This window comes from Pinus tabuliformis, chromosome 8 (assembly GCF_031772625.1).
Source record: "Pinus tabuliformis cultivar Carrire ecotype Pingquan chromosome 8, CPIR1, whole genome shotgun sequence".
Classification (NCBI taxonomy): domain Eukaryota; kingdom Viridiplantae; phylum Streptophyta; class Pinopsida; order Pinales; family Pinaceae; genus Pinus; species Pinus tabuliformis.
In genome coordinates, this window is record NC_142294.1 from 1,408,025,570 (window position 1) to 1,408,047,358 (window position 21,789).

Sequence of the window (21,789 nt, forward strand, 5' to 3'; positions counted from 1 at the left end):
TGCATTTGGAGAGGAAAAAATGGAGAAATAAGCTCATGAGACCATTTTTACTAGCGGGACCCACTTTGGCAAAACGGGGTTTGAAACCTTCTGGGAGCATTTTGACACACAAATGATGTTTTTTAGGGGTAAAAAATTATGGCTTTAGTGCAACACCATTTCATGCTATTCTACACACAAAGATATTTCCAATGGTGCAAGAAGCATGTCAATCAGGGTCTGTATGCAAAAGTTATGCCACTCAGAAGTTGAACTTCCTGTTTTCACCCCTATAGTTAGGGAGGATGTCATGTTAGTAGCCATTATTCATGGAAAATTGGCTAGCCATGTGATTGTGATGTAAAAGACTCTAGAAGAGTCTATATTGTAACTTTAGTTAAGAGTTTATGTATTCAAAATTAAGCGCTAATAGGCTATTGGGTTGTGTTATAACCATTCCACTAGGAGGAAGAGGCATGCCATTCTTACGAGAAAATTTTATTCCATAACTCAGAAAATATAGCCATGAGAGATAGGAGGTAGATCACATAGAGAGGATCTGTGCACTATAGCAACCCACGGGAAACAGGCCTTACTTCTTTGTACTCGCAGTCATATTTCCAGATAGAGAAAGAGAGTGAAGTGACCTCACCTTCCAGATGGGTTTTCTCCCGAAAGGGTTTTCTCCCGAAAGGGTTTCCCAAAGAGCATATCTTGTGTCTTGTGTGTATGTGTTCTTATTTTTTCACTCACTACTTTTATGCATAATTTCCATTCAGATGCATGCACTAATTACAGTTAAATCTACATATCTTAAATTTAAATAAAACTGTAATAATGTAGAATCTCATATTTTTAATATAATATTATCAGATCTGTTGTGATGAACTGTCCAATGGAATCTCCATAACAATTTATAGATCATTGATGGTATGTTTAGGTTATAAGTTGAACTTTCTTTTATTTCTGCATAGGATTCTGGCTAAAATGTCCTCCACATACCTGAAGTAACACCAAAATGCTAAGCATTCTCTAATTCACCATAGTTTTATTTCTATTCTAGTTAAACATCAACTAGCTAATATTCGGGATGATTGGGAATATTTTTTGGCCTATAACCATTTCGATAAAACCCTGTCTTCCAGGGAGATTGACTCTTAGATATCCTAACATGCAACCTCGTTCCCAAAAAATTTCCACCTTCACCATTACATGATGCCATGAAATTTGATGAGAAAGAATATTGTCAAGAGACTAATCCTTGTCTCTCGAAAGATGATATGGATTTGAGGCCTGAAACTTTTTATATTCGCCGAGAAGCTGCTCTGGATACTCCTGTTGGTCAGGACGAGGTAAAATGAAAGCTCAACAGTTAGGGTAATTCCAAAATTTATGAAGTTAAACCCCAATCTCATTTTTCCTGCCTGGAAACTGCATGTCAACATATAGAGAGTAAGCAAAAAAAAAATTTTGAATCTGATATTACACTAAAACTAACAACAAAAAAAACTTTCTAAGATGTGGAAAAATAAACACAGGGTTTCTACTGATAAAAATTGTGTTTATCTTGAGACCAATGTAAAGCCAAAGTCTAAAAATACTAGGCCAAAATCTACAAGGAATTATGGCTTCCCTTATCATGTCAAAGGCACACTAAGAGTGGATAATGATTATGATAAAATTGCTTCGGAGGCCCTATTAGATATTTTCTCGCACCAACAATTTTTGTTTTATAGTCCACGTCTTAATCACCAAATTAATCACCTCATAGGAAAATGAACAACTCTGATCTTCCTATAGGCTTAATGAAACACTTCGACAACAAAATTCTACCAGTTCGATCAATAAGTCATAGGTCTCTGACACTCATATCATTTTCAAATATTCAAAGGTCAAGGTCACAATCTCTCTAGATTCTAATGATACTAAATAAATATTTTATTATTAATATCTCTCAGTTGTTGGAAAGATAAGGTATTCTTATATTTTGGTTTTATTTTCTAAAACTGAAAGAGTGTTATATAATCCCAGATTCTGTAACGACCCTCTTCTTTTTTTTATTTCGTAAATAATCCTTTTTTCTTAATTTGTCATAGATAATTACATTGGCTGGTTTATTGATCTCATATTTTATGTAGCAAGTACCTATGAAATATCTCCAACTCCTAAGGATGATAGTGAAGGATTTTCTATTAGTTATTTTGTTGATGTTTTGTTATTTGCTCGAAGGGTTGAGAGGCCTAAACAATAAATTATGTTTATTTGTGTAAAAGGATTGTTTTTATATTTTTATTTTATTATGGACATATTATATGGTACAATAGTTATATATAATCCCTCATTTTTGTAAAGAAAAAGAGAGGATCCAAGAGGGAGAAGCTGGGAATAAAGGAACGTTGTTTAATTTTTACTGTAGAATACTTATTTTATATGGTGAAATGAAATGGAATACTTATGTTTTACTGTGGAATACTTATTTTTTATTATGGAATCTTATGTAATGGGATTATATTAGGATTAGGATTAGTTTCCAAAAGAAATCCTTCTTCAGAAGAAAGGATCATGGGATATCAGAGTTATAAAACCCATCAAGGATAGTTATACCAAATGACTTGGGCTATTAAAGAGCCTCAATATAGGATATTCCTCCCTTGTTGACTTAGTGTGTTAACGCTCGTGTCAACAACCTTCCTTTTTGAATTTTTTTGTATTATGCCACAGTTACAATTACTATCTTAATGCCAAAATACTCAAGTTATTTTAAACTACTCTTAAAGATGAAAATTTGTGTTGGTTTATTGATTAGGAATTAATACTCTAAGAACCTAGATGAAATGCATCAACAATTTCTTACAAAATATCAAAATTATTTAATAAATAAATATTTTTTAGAATAAATGTTCAAAATGGCATAAAAAGAGGATACATGATTTGAACATAAGGACTTCATTATAATGTAAAATGTCTAAGCAACATAAGTTTGATTTGAATACTCTTAAAATCATTTTTCTTCAAGAATTAAAGATGTATGGACATATGTACTTAATCTCATGGGAAAATAAGATGTGCCATAATTAAGTTATGTAGACATTTATGATTTGTACATAGATATTACCTAAGGAAAATCTAAATATGGTAACAAACTCAGAAATACCATTCTAGAGTTGATAGATTAGCGATTGATGGGATAAGAAGAGATGACATTGGCAATATATCAGAAAAATTCAAAACTGATATTCTCAGTACTCTTATCTCATAATTATATATTTTGAAAATTAAGGAAAATAAAGAAGAATAAATTGCAACTTCGTCTATTTTTTTCCCAAAATGTAGAAAGAAACATCCTTTGAGAGAATCTCCTTTGAATAATATTGAATTTTGTGATATTTGTGTAAGGAAACATATAACATAAAATTTCCCATTAATTCCAAAACTTAAAGCAGTTTATGAAGGAGATAAAAAACCTACAAAACAACTTTGTTTTGTTGCACCAAAAATACCTTGGTTTCCTCGAGCATGAGGTATGTCTCAAATTTTACCCAACAATTTAATTCTTATTATTCGAACCAATAATACCCAAACAAAATTGGATTTATCCTATGCCTTGAAAATCATGGTTACCACAACAAGTTCAAAACTAACCTTTGAAACAAGGATGGTGAGGGTATAATTGTGGGAATATGTCAAATTTATCATATTTCCCACAATAATATCCATAATATCCTCCACAAACACAATATACCCCACAAGTTCAACAATCATATCTTGCCCAACTTGAAAGTCACAAATTCCTCGACCAAAACAATTATAATTACCATGAAACCAACCTCCTCCACTACCTACCTAGTTACCTGCACAACCCATTCCAAACCCCAACAATAAGACAATAGAGTAACTCAACCCACTTACAATGCTCATTTATAGAATTTGCCAACTTATGTGATTACCCATCTTGATTGAGCGATATTCATCTTAGATAAGGAAAATTAATCCATCTTGATTTAAATGATATTCATATTACATCAAGAAAATTAATTTATAAATATTCTCCTATTATTATTGAGGAAAACATTGACAAAACACCTAGTAAATTAAATGATAATATACTTGTATTGAAATAAAAATAACTTCCTCCACAATAGGTCAACCATAGCCATCTTAATCTCCTCATTTCCCATAGACATTGAATTTACATAATCAAATCATAAAATCTAAATATGAGTTATTAGGTGAATTAAATATATTCCAATCTATACAAAATTAGTTAGGGAATTGCGTTGAAGAAAACTAGGAAGAGAAGAAAAATTCAAAAGTAGTACAAGTCATTGGCATTCTAATTGTAAAGACTTTAATTGATCGAGAAGTTGCAATTAATGTCATGGTAAAAGGAACTATGGATGAATTACAATTATCTAATCTTTTTAAAACACCTACAATTTCACAATTAGTTTATATATATATATATATATTCCATACATGACCAACGCCTTTTGTACACAACCAAATAAAGTTCAAAAACCTAGTATTTTTACATGGTTAAAACCCCCATGGAATGAACCATATGGCCACTTGAGGCAATTTTATTGATGCACAAGAAAAAAAAGTTACATAATAAAAGTTCTCACAATTTATCACAATTCTCACAATAATATCATAGTCCTTAATGATATTTCTAGAATGTATTTTTCAAACTTGTCAATGCACATCTTCACATTGTGAATAGAACTCTATTCTTCCATTGAGAATATGGTATCATTTAGATGGCATTTTGTGATTTCTTCTTTGCATTTGCTCTCATTCTTTTCCAATGCTTAGCAGAATATGTACAATTATATAAGGTAGGAAGATATGTTAGTTATGGCTTAATATTTTATTTATGGCCTTTTCTAATAGTAGTCAAATATTTAAAGTTTTTTTATCCATTTACTTAGATGATTTTGCATTAAATTTCACGTGGATGTCATTTCCTTCCATGCTAGTCCAAAATTCTTTTCCAACTCTTAGTAGGTGCAAAGATCATTTTATTTTTCCATATGATCTATTATGTGCTAGGAAATTGCAAAAGTATAAAGGAAGCATTACATGATGAGTGCAATTGTCCCCTATATTGAAGTTCAAAAAGGTAAAGGGTCATGTTACATAGTTCATTCCAATTCAAAATTCAATCAAACATGGGTTGTAGCTATATTTATATGACATTATCGTTAATTGAATTCTTAATTGGTTTCCATGTGAAGTTTGATTAAAAATGATTTTCCTATAGTTATTTGAGCGAGATTGTAAAAAATTCTAGGAATTTCTACAATTCCAATAAAATTTTCAATTAGCTTCATCAAATTCTGCTCACAAATATTTATAAATTAATCTAATTTTGTTGCCCTCTTTTTTCTCTATAAAATCTACCACACAAAGAAACCTTCCATTTTATAGCTCAAAAGAGAGCTCTAATACTAAAAATATAGTATAGAAATCAATTCAAAACTAGAACATCTACACAATAGATAACAATGGATTAAATGCATCAATAACAGACAAAACACTTCAAGTATGGTATTGCCATCAATTAATCCTCAAGGAGGAAACATCACATTGTTTATTTTTTATTTGTAGTACTATCTATTTCCTTGGAACATTCTAGTAGGTGGAACTTTCTATTAAATCTTCTTACTTTCATTGCATTCACATTACCAAATGGGCCTTGTTTATTAGAAATGACTCTCAAATATAAAAATTATCATTCAAATTTAGCACGACCATAACTATCCCATATCGCCCCCTAGGTATACTACAAAAACCCCTATGAAAATACAATATGAAGTAGAATATCCACTCTAATAGACTTGACCTATTTAGCATTTTGATTGGTGTGTTTAGCATTAATTTTAACATTTCCATCCCAAATTCTAATGTTTTTTTTTTGTCTTTGTTTCTAATCTCTATGCACTTACCAAAAGGAGTTTCAATGCTACTAATAAAAGGAGTTGAGAGAGGCAAGAATAAATCCATCAATCCAAACACTATATTTACTCTTAGGAAAAGCTACAAGCTTGATTTTCATGGATGTGGTGATGAGGGAAATCCATACCAACCTTCATGATACTAGAACTATATTTTCGACAAACTATTAGCCAAATTTCATCTCTATAAGCCATACTATAGTGCATTTGCTAAGAATTTTGTGAAAGCTAAAGCTATATATCATGATAACAAAATCTTGTAAATGATATATATCCACACAGGAGTTTTAGTTATAATTAGACTTTAGCATTCAGATGGTTGTGAGCATGTGGGTTTCTTGTCCCACAAACAAAGGAGGGCTTAAAAATAGATTATTATTATTATTATTATTATTATTATTATTATCAAATTTTAGGTCCAAATACATATACGAAAGAACTACAACATAGTATCATACTTAGTTGTTTTGAAATCTTCTTAGTAGAGAAAATAATAATAATAAAAAATGCTAACTAGGACCAAAAATACCTTTTCTAAGGGGTTAACAAAATGCATAAATAACATAATTGTTCTATGAAAAATACAATAAAACATTATCTTTGAAAATATTTACCCCAAAACCCTAACATTAATCAAATGTTAAAGATTGTAAAAGAATAACTTAATGTAAAAAGCACAACCTTAACCCCAACAACTATAATGACTTCCTAACATTGAGTTCTATGGAAGAAAATGATTCAGTTACCATTATAATGATTTTGTAGTCCATTACTGTGACATTAATGCAAAAAGTGAGATGTTCATAAACAAATACCATAAGAGCACCTTATAAAAGCATTTATCATAGAACACCATGCTTATTTGCTATATAAGAGCCCATATTTATTTGTAATTTTTACATTATAATCTTAATAAACTATAAACGGCATAAAACATATTTTTTTATAAAGATTTTATATAACATTGTCAATATTGATTAATATTTTTTTCTTCATTATAGTTTATTAAAAGATACATTTTTTTGAAAATCTATAATTTTTTTTCTTCATAATATAGAATATAGTTTCATATTTTCAACATTATTAATAAAATAAATAAATAAATAATTAAAATTTTATGTAATAAATTACATAATGGAATATCCACAACAATTCATACTTCAATCTCTCAAAAAAAAAGGATGCAGGGAGTCTATGGATATGATCCATTACTAGGATTATTATAAAGGTACCCTCATGTGGGATGGTCTCCTAATCATATGAAGGGTTCTCTGTCTTTTTTTTGTTTGTTATTTTTCTATTTTGGAACTGAGCTCTATATTTGAGTAGGGTGGGATTGGGATCTTTCGGTTGTTCCCATAGTGTTATCTCTCCATGTATGTCGGTTTATTTTATGTATGATGAGAATGATAGATTGTAGGAGATTTTATTCCCTTGCATTCAGGTTATATTTGTTTTTCTCAAAAGCAGGCGCCTCTTATGGCTGGGGCTTACTCGCTTTAGCTTGTAAAAGTGATAGGAATTTGATTTATATAGGAAATTATAGATTTGTATATGATGTATGTGATCTGTTGGGAAGTGACTTTGCCTCTCAGAACATTAGTCCATTGGAGATCATTAGCCAGTTGAGTGAGGTATAAATATACTCTTTTGCTTGCTTAGGACATATGTAGTGATATAAACACTTTGCGTTTTGCAAAATTTTCAATTATAAAAGAAAATCAGTTTTTTCCTTTGAAAACAAAAACAATTCATACTTCAATATTATAGGATGTATTGACAAAATCATTTATAATTTTACAAATTCAACATTATTATTATTTTGTATTCACTTTTTGATTTATAAAACGTGCAGCTTTTTACATTTAAATAACAATGTTTCTAAGTTTTAAAATATAAAGTATATTCTTTAACATGATAAGGATATTCAAAGAAATGTGTAAAGTTCATTAATCTCATAAATATTTGTATAAAGTATTTTGATGAAAGAATATAAATTTTTTTATAAAATTTAATTTCTTAAAATAAAAAATATAAATTTTAATAATGAAAAATGATTACATTTTTGTATGGATTTCTATAACTTTAAGGATCTCAACTTTACCAAATTTTCTACCAAGTAGATAGTTTCCAAAAAAGATTATACATTGCCAAAATAATTTAACTATCTAGAAATGGAAAAAGAACCAAAACACGAGTTAAATACATCCAAAAGCCATTATGCATCCAATGAAGTTACCTACGTAGAGTTTTCTAGTTGCGAGCTAGGAGACAATAGAGGAATGAACTCACAATATACATGTTTCTCCATATGGCCCATATGACCCTGCATATAGGCAACTTTTCCTGAAGATTCCATTGTCCCCTGTGTAGGCTTTCTAGTCTCTCTTTGTGCTTGTGGCTTCTGTTTCTTAGATGAGAGTAGCACCAAGAATGTAGTCACCACCCTCCACAACAGGGAATTCAACACTTTATAAATTCTCTATCGCCACTCCACTAATTTGATGGCTTGTCTCTCCCTTTCCTTGACGATGTGCCCCATAGGATCTGTTCCTCTATGCCTCAACATCCATAACACTTGTAAACCCTGAGTCCTAATGCTAAATCCTTGAAAACTGACCAGACCAAAATGGAGGAAACACCATTATTGGAATACCCTGCCAATTTATTGATCACTGACTGGGGGTGATGGATGGAAACACCAAAGTGGAAAAAATGGGTGCACAATTGAGATTCTAGCTACAAACAAAAACTTAAGACAACTACCACTCTCTCCCACATAACATCTCTTGTGTACCACAAACTTTCCATGGAAAATCTCAACATTAAATAGAATTTACATCACACAAACTTGAGGGTGTGGGAGGTGTGTGAGGCCACCCCACCTATATTGTCATAATATTTAGTGGGGTGGAGGGAACCCTTCCGGGATCCCCTGTACCATGCTCATCCAACCACATCAGGGGGAGATATGGCTTCACATTTAATTGTATTATAAACTCTAAATATAAAAAATGAGCAAGTTAAGAGAATATCTAACACAAAAATTATAAATTAATAAATACCATGATCATTGAGAGAATACCTATAAGGAAAATTTCTACCATTCACAGTTTTTTTCAAATATAAATACATATACATTGATTTTCGATTTCCCAACCTACTGTTTATTGTCCAGCAAGATTGACGCGCTATTAAAAGGTATTTACTCTGCAACAAGATTGATGTGCTATTAAAAAGAATTTGTCCTTCATACATCAATAAATCATGCAATATGGTTAATGATGGATATGTTTCTATTAAGCTCAGGACAATGATCACAACAACATTGGAGGTGGATTGAGTGTACTTGAACAAAGTATTTAGTGTTGGAAGGCATAAGTGGATGTTGTTGTATGAAATAACATATATATGTTTGTAAAATAACATATGTGCATATTGTGTTGTGGTATTTATTATGCAGGTGTACATTATAGTGATAACAAAAGTAACAATTTCCATATAATTACAATATTATTTAGTCGTAGAAAGATACATTCATATGTAAGGTTATAACTGAGCAAGCACTGATCATGAGAAACAAACCAGTATAGTAAATACCAAAGGAGAACAAGCCAACGCAGGGAAGGATTAAAAACACTTTTAACCTACATTACTAACGTATAAAAAAACGTAGAAAGAACATAGTTCTACAATATTTTAACAAAAATGTATGAAGCCAAAAGAAGGTTGTAACCAAAAGAAACATAAAATATATTACATTAAATATGCTAGTTGAACTAAATGATCAATTAATCTATTGCGAATGACAGGTACAACAACTAAATAAATAAGGTACATAAAAAATTTATTCTTATAATAAGTATGAGGGATTTTCAGTGTATATATCAATAGATTGTTAATGTTTGCAGTCATAGTTATTTAGTAAACCCAACAATATTCGACTTCCATGCAACTTGGCTTTAGTATGTTCTATGAGAAAACACTACTGCACATGCAAAATTATTAAAATCTAGTTTTAATTTATAAATAAATGTTAAGTGCATGCCTTTTATTTAAACATTTCATAATTATGTGTCTTGTATTACATAAAATATTAATCAAAGCAAGATAATGAAAGATAGGTAATTACTCCCACATGGAGAGTTATGTAAAATTAGAGAGTTAGTTAATTGACTCGAGTTGAGTTAAGTCAAGTCATATTTTGGGTAAAGTCAAATTTAGTGTGTGTTTGCATGTTGAGTTATTTTGGGTGAATCGCTAGACTAAAAAATGTAAGTACCCCTCATCGAGTACATTTTAATCATCAAGTCTTATGTGATCAATAGAAGAGTCATTACTCGTGTTATTTTGTGTATATTAAATTGTACGTCTTTCTTCCTCTACCTTTCCAACAAATTGATATCAGAGTGGGGTTAAAAAAGCCAAGGAAAACAGATTAGCAACGATTCATGAGAAAGAAGAGAGAAATATTTTTTTTGTTTCTTTGGTTGAGCTATAATGCACCTTGTAGTGTTATTGAGGGTGTTATAACGCAAAAGGGTTTAGTGGTAAAGTAGGTTATAGTTCAAAAACTTCATACACATTTACAACACACATTTTTCTTGATTAGTCTGTGTATTAGAGCACTAACAAAGTTATTCTTTATCATGAATAATGTTAGCACGCAAGCCATCATCAAAAGAGGCGTGTGAATAGAGAGAAGACCATTTTTTTTTTAAGTTCCAAGTCAAGTTTGATTGCTATGGTGAGAGGGTTTTTAAAATCCTAAAGGTTTTTTCTTATATATGTTAAGTGGAGTGCTTTAAAAGAGCCTTTTTTATTAAAAAAAAATATAAAAAGGTGAAACGACTTTATTTATTAAAAGAAGTGTTTCTTCATAAGGTGATTTTATGCGTGGTGTTTGGAGAGTGTTCTTTAAATTTTTATAGCATATATTTATAATTTTTTTTTATAAAGTTTTCTATATAAACAAATATAAGGAGTTAAAAGGGGTTTTATTTGAAAGGAATATTTTTTTAAGATGGCTTCATCAAGCTTCCAGCCTCAGTTTTCATTGTTTATAGGGTAAGGTTGTGATATGTGGGACATTAATATGGAGACCATGTTGAAGGTGCATGATGTGTGGGAATATGTCATGGATGGATTTCTAGAACCTAAAGATGAAGCAACTAAACAAGCCCTCAGTAATGTAGAGAGGGAACAATGGAAGAAAGACAAAAAGAAGAATGCATAAGAGTTGTAACTTATCTAGCAGGGAGTGGACTGAGTAGTGTTCCAGAAAATTACGATCACGTCTTCAGTAAAGATTGCATGGGACACTTGTTGACAAGCTATAAAGGTATGGCCAAATTCAATATTGTTAAGTTGCATAATACTGGAATAAATTTATAAAGTATGCAAATGAAGGAAATAGAGGACATTGATTCATTCATGAATTAGGTCATGGCTATCATAAATTAGTTAAAAATTTATGGTGATGATCTTAAATATCAAATAGTGGTTGAGAAGGTTCTCAAATTTTTTCTACCAAATTTTACGTTGTGGTAGTAGCCATAGAGGAAGCCAAGGATTTGGAAATGTTGACAATTGACAAGTTGATGGGATCACTTCTATCATATGACGAAAGGATAGAAAAGAATAAGGATTCCACCTTGGAAACCACATTTAAAAGTCATGTTTCTATTTCAAAGGATAGAGGTCGAGGCAGAGGTAGATCGAGAGGCAAAGGACAAGGAAAAAGACATGGTGGTCAGAGAGATGGCAGAGAAGAGCAAGAACATGGAAGTATAAGTAATAAAATAATATTCAAAAACATCTAAAGAGTTGACAAATCAAAGGTGAGATGTTATTATTGCAATAAATTTGGTCACTATGCCTGTGATCACAGGAAGAAGATAATTGGCCAAGGAAATTAGAGTGCTAATGTCACTACAGATAATACTAACCCCATGTTCCTAGATTTACATACCATGCATGAACCTTCTAATAATGTGTGGATATTAGACAATGGTTGCAATAACCACATGATAGGAAACAAGAATTTTGTTGCAAACCTAGATCAATCTATGAAGATAGAGGTAAATTTGGGCACTGACAGACTGTGGATGTATATGGAAAAGGAGTGGTCAACATTCTAACCAGGTATGGGGATTTGAAGAAAATTTCATAGGTATATTATGTTCCTGGTCTCAAACATAATCTTATTAGTGTTGGTCAATTAATGAAAAAGGGATACATAGTTATTTCAAGGACAAGAGTGTGTTATATATTACAAGCCCCCAAGCAAGCAACTAATAGAAAAGGTGAAGACGTTGAGGAACAAAATCTTTTCTCTAATCATGAATTACAGTGATCAAGCCAGTTCTTTTAAAATTGCATGTTCGAATGATTACTGGTTATGAAACTTTCGATTTGAACACTTGCACTTCTCTGGTTTAATATTGTTGCGGTAGAAATAGATGGTTAGAGGATTACCTTCCATTAAGGAAACTTCTAGTACTTATGAGTGTTACATCTTGGGAAAGAAAAACCATGAGAGTGTTCCAAAAGGAGTTTCATACAGAGCAAAACATCCACTAGAGCTAGTTCATACAGACTATGTGGACCTATGAGGACACATTCAATTGGTGGAAGTTTTTACTTCCTATCTTTCATTGATTTTTATAGTAGAAAGACTTGGGTTTATTTCATGAAGTAGAAGTACGAAACTTTTTCAAAGTTTAGAGAATTCAAAGCCTTAGCAAAGAACCAAAGTGATCATCAGATCAAGGTATTAAGGTCAGATCGTGGTGGAGAATATGATTCGAAGGCATTCCATGATTACTATAAACACATGGAATCAAAAGGTAGTTTACAACCAGGTACAAACCGCAGAAAAATGGTGTGGAAGAGAGAAATAATATGATAATTATGAACATGGAAAGGAGCATGTTGAAAGGAAGAAACTTGTCTAATGAGTATTGGGAAGAATCAGTTGCATGTGATGTTTATGTGACAAACATATCTCATACAAAGAGCATAATGAACAAAGTACTAGAAGAGACATGTTCTTGTATGTATTGCATCGTATCTCATCTCAGAGTGTTTGGATGTGTAGCTTATGAACATGTGCCTAAAGAGCTAAGAGGTAAGTTGGATGATAAAAGAGAAAAACACATATTTACTGGTTATAGTGAGTAATCAAAGCTTACAAATTGTATAACCCTGTCACCAAGAAGACCATAATCAACATAGATGTTATGTTCAAAGAACAAGAGTCATGGAATGGGACTGTAGATAAAAAAAATTGATGTAAGAGTGCCACTAATTAAAGAGGATGATGTAGTAGAAAAAGATCATCTAGAATCACAAGAGAAGACACCAAACAAAGTCACACCAGCAAGTACTCCAAGATTTTTTGAACAACGTGGATCTTCAAGTAGATAAACATATCAAAATTCTCCCAGCAATCAATTAGGTGATGAATCAAGAAATGGTAAGAGAAAAATGAGAAGTCTAAAAGATATGTATGATTATTTGGATGTTAGTTCAAATTTTGCACTGTTTTCTTTTCAACCTTCATTGTTTGAAGAAGCTACCAGAGATGAAAATTGGGTGTAAGGCATGGATGAAGAAATTGAAGCTATTGAAAAGAATGATACATGGGATTTGGTTGATTTTCCAAAGGATAAAATCTCAATGGTGTGAAATGGGTTTACAAGACAAAGTTGACTGAGAAAGGTGAAATTGACATATTTCAAGCAAGACTTGTAGCAAAAGGGTTCTTGCAACAACCATTAATATATTTTGGAGAAATGTTTGCTCCGATAGCCAGATTGGATACTGTAAGAGAATTCTTAGCAAAAACAATGTAGAACAAGTGGAAAGTATATTAGATGGATGTGAAATCAACATTCTTGATTGGATTTCTAGAAGAATAAATTTATGTGCAATAACCTCTAGGATATGAAGTTGAAGGACAAGAAGATAATTTTTACAGGTTAAAGAAAGCACTTTATGGACTCAAGCATGCACTAAGAGCCTAGTATATATGAATTGACAGCTACATGATCAAGAATGGATATTGCTAAAGCAACATTGAGCCTACCTTGTACATAAAAGTAAATGAACATGTATAGATTTTGATTTTTTGCTTGTATGTTGATGACATTATTTATGCTGGTGATCTTGAGTTAGATGAATTTAAACAACCATGAAGAATGAATTTGAGATGATAGATCTTGTTCTCATGAAATATTTTCTTAGCATAGAAGTTAAGCAATCTGAAAAATGATTTTTTATTTTCCAAAATAAATATGCGAAATATTTGCTGAAAATATTTAAGACAAAAAATTGCAAACCTACCCCTACACTAGTTACAACAAAAATTTAAGTAAGTATGATGAAGGATCAGATTTCAATCCAACTCTATTCAAAAGATTGGTTGGCAGCCTCATGTATCTCACAGCTACAAGACGAGATATTATGAAAGGAGTTAGTTTGATTTCCAGATTTATGGAGACTCCAAAAGACACACGTTGGAGAGTAGGAAAAATAATTCTAAGATACATAGCATGAACAATAGATTGTGGCATAATGTATGCAAGCACAAAGAAGAAGGATTTTATTGGATATACAAATATTGATTTTTCAGGTAGTTTGGATGATAGGAAGAGCACTTATGGTTATGTGTTCCATCTTGGTTCAAGTGTGATTTCACGGACATCTAAGAAGTAGCCTATTGTGACACTATCATCATTAGAAGAAAAATATGTAGTAACAACATCAATAACATGTAAATAAATATGGTTAAGAAGAGTATTGGATGGACTCAAGAAGAAACAACAAGGATCAACAACAATATATTGTGACAACACCTCAACCATTGCACTATCCAAGAATAGTGTATTTCATCAAAAGAGAAAGCATATTGATACAAGATATCATTTCATTAGAGAACTTGTGAGAAATGGAGAATTCCACTTGAAGCCTTGTAAATCAAGTGATCAATTGGCTAATTTATTTACTAAGCCATTATCAAAAGATTTATTTGAGTTTCATAGGGGAAACTTGGGTGTTATAAGCCTAATTGAGACATATACCAACAAACATGCTTTAGTTTTCATGAGTCATGTCTTAGTTTAGAAGTCATAATTAAGGGGGAGTGTTAAAGATAGCTAATTACTCCTGCATGGATAATTATCTAAAATTAGAGAGTTAGTTAATTGAGTGAAGTTGAGTCAGGTCAAGTCATATTTTGTGTAAAGTAGAATTTAGTTTGTGTTTGCATGTTGAGTAATTTTGGGCGAGTCACTAGTCGAAAAATTTTAAATGCCCATCACCGAGCTCATTGTAATCATCAAGTTTTATGTGATCAATAGAAGAGTTGTAGCTCATGTTATTATGTGTGTGTTAAATTTCATGCCTTTCCTCCTCTACCATTCCAACAAAGATCTCACCTTCAATCTTCAATTTATTTAACCAAAAGATGAAGTACACGGCTTTTTATTTTTTAATAAGTGTTGTTCCTCCCAAAGAGAGGTTAGGAACAAATACTCCACCATCTTCTATGAGAGGCTGTTGTGAAAGTGGCTAGGAAATGATCTTGGGTTGGTAACAATAAACTTTAATTGATACTAAACACATAAGGAAACCAAAAAAATATTGGAAATTACTATTCCCATACCTCTTTGGAACTAGTATTTAGCTCAACGCTGAAGTCATCAGGAGGGCTTAGAGCTGTGAGTTTCATTGAAATAACTTAAAAATATCACAAAAGAATGGATTAAAATTGAAAAAACATGTCGAGGCATTCAAAAATATGAAAATGAGTAAATTCGTAGCGTTTTGACTTAGCTTTATTTGTTTATGAAAGGTTTATACATAGTTGATGAGTACCTCGAGTAAGAGTACTTTGCCTACTTTCTAAATTAATCCTAGAATATTCAAGTGAATGTTAATTATTTTCAGATTAAAGAGATTAAATAAAAGAATAATAATCTTTATAGGAAATGATAGACAATACTACCTAGGGGCACCTTGTAACCAAATCCTTCAAAAATATCAAACATCCGTTGATTTTCTTTGTTCTAGCCTGAAAGAAAAGAAAATCAAATTTATTCATGGAAAAGGAGTTACAAAAATAATTTTCATTCCCCCCAACCTCTAATTTTATTGATTTTACTAAGACTGAAGGAGGAACAAATGAAATATATTCATGGAAAAAAGTTATTAAAATAATTATAAAAATAAATAAAATAGCAAGTACTTCAATAAAATTTAAGAAATATAATAATAGCCTAATAAAACTAAATCAATACAATAATAAAATAAACTAATAAAAACCTATCTTCAATTCATAGAATGGGTATACTTTGATAGCAGGGTTGGGTTTACCCCTTCTGTGAGACTGTGACTATCTCTAGCCTAACTCTTTGTAGCTCTCACGTGGATGAAATCATTGGGAGGTTCTACCTCAATTTCCTAAGCACTAGCTAGAGAATCTATGGGCTTTTGTGTAGTAGCTAACTTTCTTTTTCTACAATAGCATCGATGTTTCTTTTGATATAAAATATCAAACCAGATATAAATACAGTGAAATGATATACAAAGACACAAAATTTTGAAAATGAGCAGTGAAATGATATATAGAGACAAAATAAAAATAAAAATTCCTTTGACTGTATCTTAGGAGCGTCTTTTATGTTGTGCCATTCATTTCGAATGCAGCTTCATTTCTTCCCCTTGAGTATGTCTAAATTATGGAATGAAACACTGGTTTTCCATGAAGTTGAAGAGGCTCTAATAATGTCATATATGCAATTATTATAGTGCCTTACAAAGCAACCATGATTGATGTCTCTTGATGATATCATGATTTCAGCCCCATTTTTGTTTTTAGTTTTGACCGGAAATCCATTAATGTCACAACGATTTGAAAATACAACAATTCAGGCATCTCCTGATGAGATTCCACACTCCTTCTCTAATCATTGGTTATTAAAGGAAATTCTACTACTATGAATTGGTGTGTTTGCTGTTGGAAAGACAGAGGAAGAAAGACACAAAAGTAACATAAAATTCACACACAATCACAATAACACGAGTTGTGGCTCTTCAATTGATCAACCAAACTTTATGATTACAATGAACCCAATGAGGGGTATTTAAAATTTTTCATCTAGTGACTCACCCAAAATAACTTCACATGGACACGCACTTTAAATTCGAATTTTCCAAAAATATAACTTAACTTGAGCTCACTTGACTTGACTCAATGAACTGACTCTCCATATTTAGCCAACTCTTGTATGCTAGAGTAATTACAATTTCCAACACTCCCCCTTAATTACAATCGTATGAATCAACATGACTCAATTGTGCCTGCTAGTCTTTATCCAGATCTTTTACTTCAAGGATGCATATAGAATTGCATTTAAAAGAGCATGTAATCAAGTTACATAAACACATAAAACAAGTGGAATTCAAAAGCAACCATGATATCAAAGGCACAAAAGCAAATTGATAACAGAGTTCACCAAGTGTGGGCTACGTCTCTAGGCTTTGCTCAATGTGGGGAGGCGTCTTTCATTAATTGGTAGTGAAATCAAATTACAATCAATTACAAAATGACACCTTATACCTCCACTTCTGGGGATGGCCTGAAAATGCAAAGGTCTGCTGTAGAAATGGGCAACACCATTGAATTCGTGGCACATAATTGTGTCAAATGACTATAAAGTCGACCTTTTTATGGTTTGGCCAAAATTGGCCCCGAGAATCTCAAATATTCCACCAAATATTACTTATCGAGGGTTAAATGGAGTTTGGATGCTTAGACGAATCTAAATGCACCACTGTACTCCTTGTAGAAAATTGGGTAAAATGAGTATAAACTTAGCCTATTTATGATCTGGTGAATTTCGAGGTTCTAGGGAATCTAAATATTCCTAGTTAATATTCCTCAAAATATTCCCTCCATTCAGCTCTTGAAATTTGTGCCAAGGATCATGGTGTCATCTCTTTGGTGCATGGTTCAACTTGATGGCTTCTCTCCCGTGTGATTAACACCCGATGCAATGAGTGCTGAGTGGACTATTCAAAAATCATGAGAAATTAGTCAGTTACAACTACCTCTCATGGAAATGGTCATAGATGAATGACTTACTTAACGCAGTTGAATCCGAAAATGATATCTAATATAATGCATTGCGAAAACCTCAAAACTTAATTCAAAAGAGTGAAGGGAACTCTACTTGAGTGGTTCATGAGACACACTACTTTCTAAAGTTTTGCAAATGGTCTAGCAAGCTAAGTGGGCTTAATTGTGTGGAAAACTCCACAGTTAAGCGCGCGCTTGAGCCAAAGGCAATCTGGGATGGGTGACCTCCCGGGAAGTCCTGGTTACCAGGTGCAAGACCTGGAAGTGATGATTGATGCTATGTGAATCATTTCACTAGTTTCAATCCCACTTCTTCACCCCTATGAGCATCACCCAATGCAATGAGTGTTGAGTGGACTAGTCAAAAACCATGAGAAATTAGTTAGTTACGACTACCTCTCATGGAAATGGTCATAGATGAATGACTTACTTAACGCAGTTGAATCCCAAAATGATATCTAATATAATGCACTACGAAAACCCCAATACTTAATTCAAAAGAGTGAAGGGAACTCTACTTGAATGGTTCATGAGGCACAATACTTGTTAAGGTTTTGAAAATGGGGTAGCAAGCTAAGTGGGCTTGATTGTGGGGAAAACTCTACAATTAAGCACGCTTGAGCCAAAGGCGATCTAGGATGGGTGACCTTCCGGGAAGTCCTGGTTACTGGTTGCAAGCCCCAGAAGTGATGATTGACGCTATGTGATTCATTTCACTAGTTTCAATCCCACTTCTTCACCCTTGTGAGCATCACTCGATGTAATGAGTGCTGAGTGGACTATTCAAATATCATGAGAAATTAGTCAGTTGCGACTACCTCTCATGGAAATGGTCATAGATGTATGATTTAATTAATGCAATTGAATCCCAAAATGATATCTAATATAATGCACTGCGAAAGTGCTAATAATTAATTCAAAAGAGTGAAGGGAACTCTACTTAAATGGTTCATGAGGCACAATACTTGTTAAGGTTTTGCAAATGGGATAGCAATCTAAGTGGGCTTGATTGTGGGGAAAACTCCACTGTTAAGTGCACTTGAGCCAAAGGCGATCTGGGATGGGTGACCACCAAGGAAGTCCTGGTAACTGGGTGTAAGCCCCGAAAGTGATGATTGATGCTATGTGATTCATTTCACTGGTTTCAATCCCACTTCTTCACCCCTATGAGCGTCACCTCATGCAATGAGTGCTGAGTGAACTATTCAAAAATCATGAGAAATTAGTCAATTATGACTACCTCTCATGGAAAAGGTCATAGATGAATGACTTACTTAACGCAGTTGAATCCCAAAATGATATATAATGAAGCTATGTTTATATAACATTTTTTCGGCTCTAGTTTCATTGACCACTTGGTGATCTATTGGTGCAAAAACTGTGTTTGGGACTGGAGTTTGTGGGTTCAAACCTCGGCCTGACCACGTTTACATATAAAATCTAAAGTTTTTTTGGTCAGAGTTTGTTTAATGGTTAATCGTATATACCCCCGTCGTTGGCTCCCATGGACTCATCAAGCAAGTTCAATTCCTGTTGTCGGCCCATATATATATATATATATATATATATATATATATATATGGTATGGCCAACAGCCGACCGGCCGGCTGGTCGATGGGGTTGACCACCTGCTCGTCGGTTGCCGACTATTTAAAAAAAAATATTATTATTATATAACAACCCACTTTCTCGCTAGTTTTTTAGGGGATATTAGAAATTTTAAGTAGGTGAAAATTTCACCTCCACTGGCCACTAGAACAGTCCAATTTTTCGCCTCCTTCATGAAAATCAGCAAGTTGATTGAGCTACTTGGAGCGCATTCTGATTGACCCATACAACTGACTGAATGACTGACTAAGCCACTGATGTCAGTTAACACGTGTTTCTCCATGATTGGTTGTCCTTCAACTATATGCTACATCACCATGTTGACGTAATCATCCGTATTGTTGATGTCATCATGCTAAGCGGTATTGTGGTTCTTGCCTACAAAAATTTTAGCTGTTTTGGAAAAACTTCAGTGGACCATAAATTTCACATACGGTGTCTGTTTGAGGTGACGTTTGTGTCATTGGATTCAGAATGAAGAACTATTCAATTTTATATTAGTTTTAATGAGTTCCAAGGACTTTAAAAAATTAGTATTCTGGGATCCTCCTAGATCATTCCTCCCCACTAATGAGATTTTGGGATGCCAAAAGTTTTATCAATAGATTGGTAAGTGAGGAAATTTCTCCCTCACTTTTTCCTTTTCAATCCAAAAAGCCTTAATTGGATGCATTCCCTTGAAACCAATACTAAGGTACTCCACATCTCCCCGTCGTGAAGTCTTAGTTCTCCTGTCAAGAATGATATCCTCAGGTTGTTTGTCCAAGTATTCCAGTGCAAAGTCATCCACTGTAGGAACCTGTCCAACCTCTTCAGTGTCCATGATAAAAGGATGTTCATAAAGCTTCAAGTTTTTAATGTTCACCATTAAGTACATTTGCATGTATGCTAGCAAATCAATATGAAAAGCATTGTCTCCAATCTTCTCTAATATGGTGAATGGGCCATATTGGATTGGTCTCAACTTCTTTCCTTCCCATTTCATTCTATCTTTTCTTATGTGTAGCCACACCTAGTCTCCAACCTATAACTGGCGATCAACCTGGTGATTATCATGTCAAGCTTTATATTGAGCTTGACGTTTCTCCATCTGCTCCCACATTGCCTAGTGAATCATCAAAATTTGTTGAATGAACTTTCGTGCCTTGTCCCTGTCATATTTCTCACTAGAATCTTCATCTCTCTCAAATACCATGTCTAAGGGATCCTTTAGAAAACACATGGAGCATGTATCGAATGGTGAGCTCTGAGTGGATGAATGGACTGCCCTATTGTATGCATGTTGTACATAAGGAAGTTGCTCGTCCCACAACTTGGGATGCTTTCCAAAATAGCCTGGAGTAAATCTATCACTGTGTAGTTGACAAATTTTTTTTTTATGTCGGTCTGCAGATGAAATTTTGTGCTCCTCTTCAGCTTGGTGTCCATCATTCTGCACAAACTCATCCAAAAATATTAAAGGAAATGAGAGTCTTGATCAGACACAATCGATGGGAAACCCAAAGTGGACCCATACAAATTGGAAGAAGAGATAAACAATCTGCTTTTTACAAGGCATTAAGACACACATTTTTCTAAATTGATCCATAGCGACATACAAATTGTTATGAAACCAGCTCACAAAAGAATAGAAAAGATAGATGAACGCCTTAGAAATAAGCCTCTTCGAGGGGGCAACCTCCTTTACATTACACAAATGAACAATTCTTCAATGATACAAATGACAAGACCTCCTTTCCATATATAGGAGTCTAAGGGGTCATAATATAATCAGAGCCGACATAACAATAATAATGTAAGGGCACAATAATAACAATAGTGGTATTCTATGGGGCACAATAGTAACAATATGGGGACTACATGGGTACAACAATATAATAAGGGGGTTGTACTAATAAGAAAAAGGGGTTACACTAGTAGTATAGGGACCTAACATGCTCCTCTCCTTCAAAAAGTGTTGTCCTCAACGCTTGAGTAGTTCTTGATGCTTTTGTATAAAATTATTGTCCTCCCAATTGGAATCTTCAGAAGGTAAGTTCTTCCACTTGATGAGATACTTTGAAATTGATTGATTTCGTAGCTGTTGGTTCTTGTTTCTGTGAT

The 21,789-nt window shown here is 32.9% G+C and overlaps 1 protein-coding gene across 1 annotated transcript in view; it reads left to right on the forward strand.

The window, feature by feature from the left end:
• The first annotated feature begins 1,259 nt into the window (after positions 1–1,259).
• The window catches only part of LOC149240839 (uncharacterized), a 35,586-nt gene continuing 15,056 nt past the window's right edge, over positions 1,260–21,789 (forward strand). The window contains exon 1 of the mRNA XM_089370327.1: positions 1,260–1,331. Within this exon, the coding sequence (XP_089226453.1) occupies positions 1,260–1,331 (72 nt within the window). The remainder of the gene's footprint in view (positions 1,332–21,789) is intronic.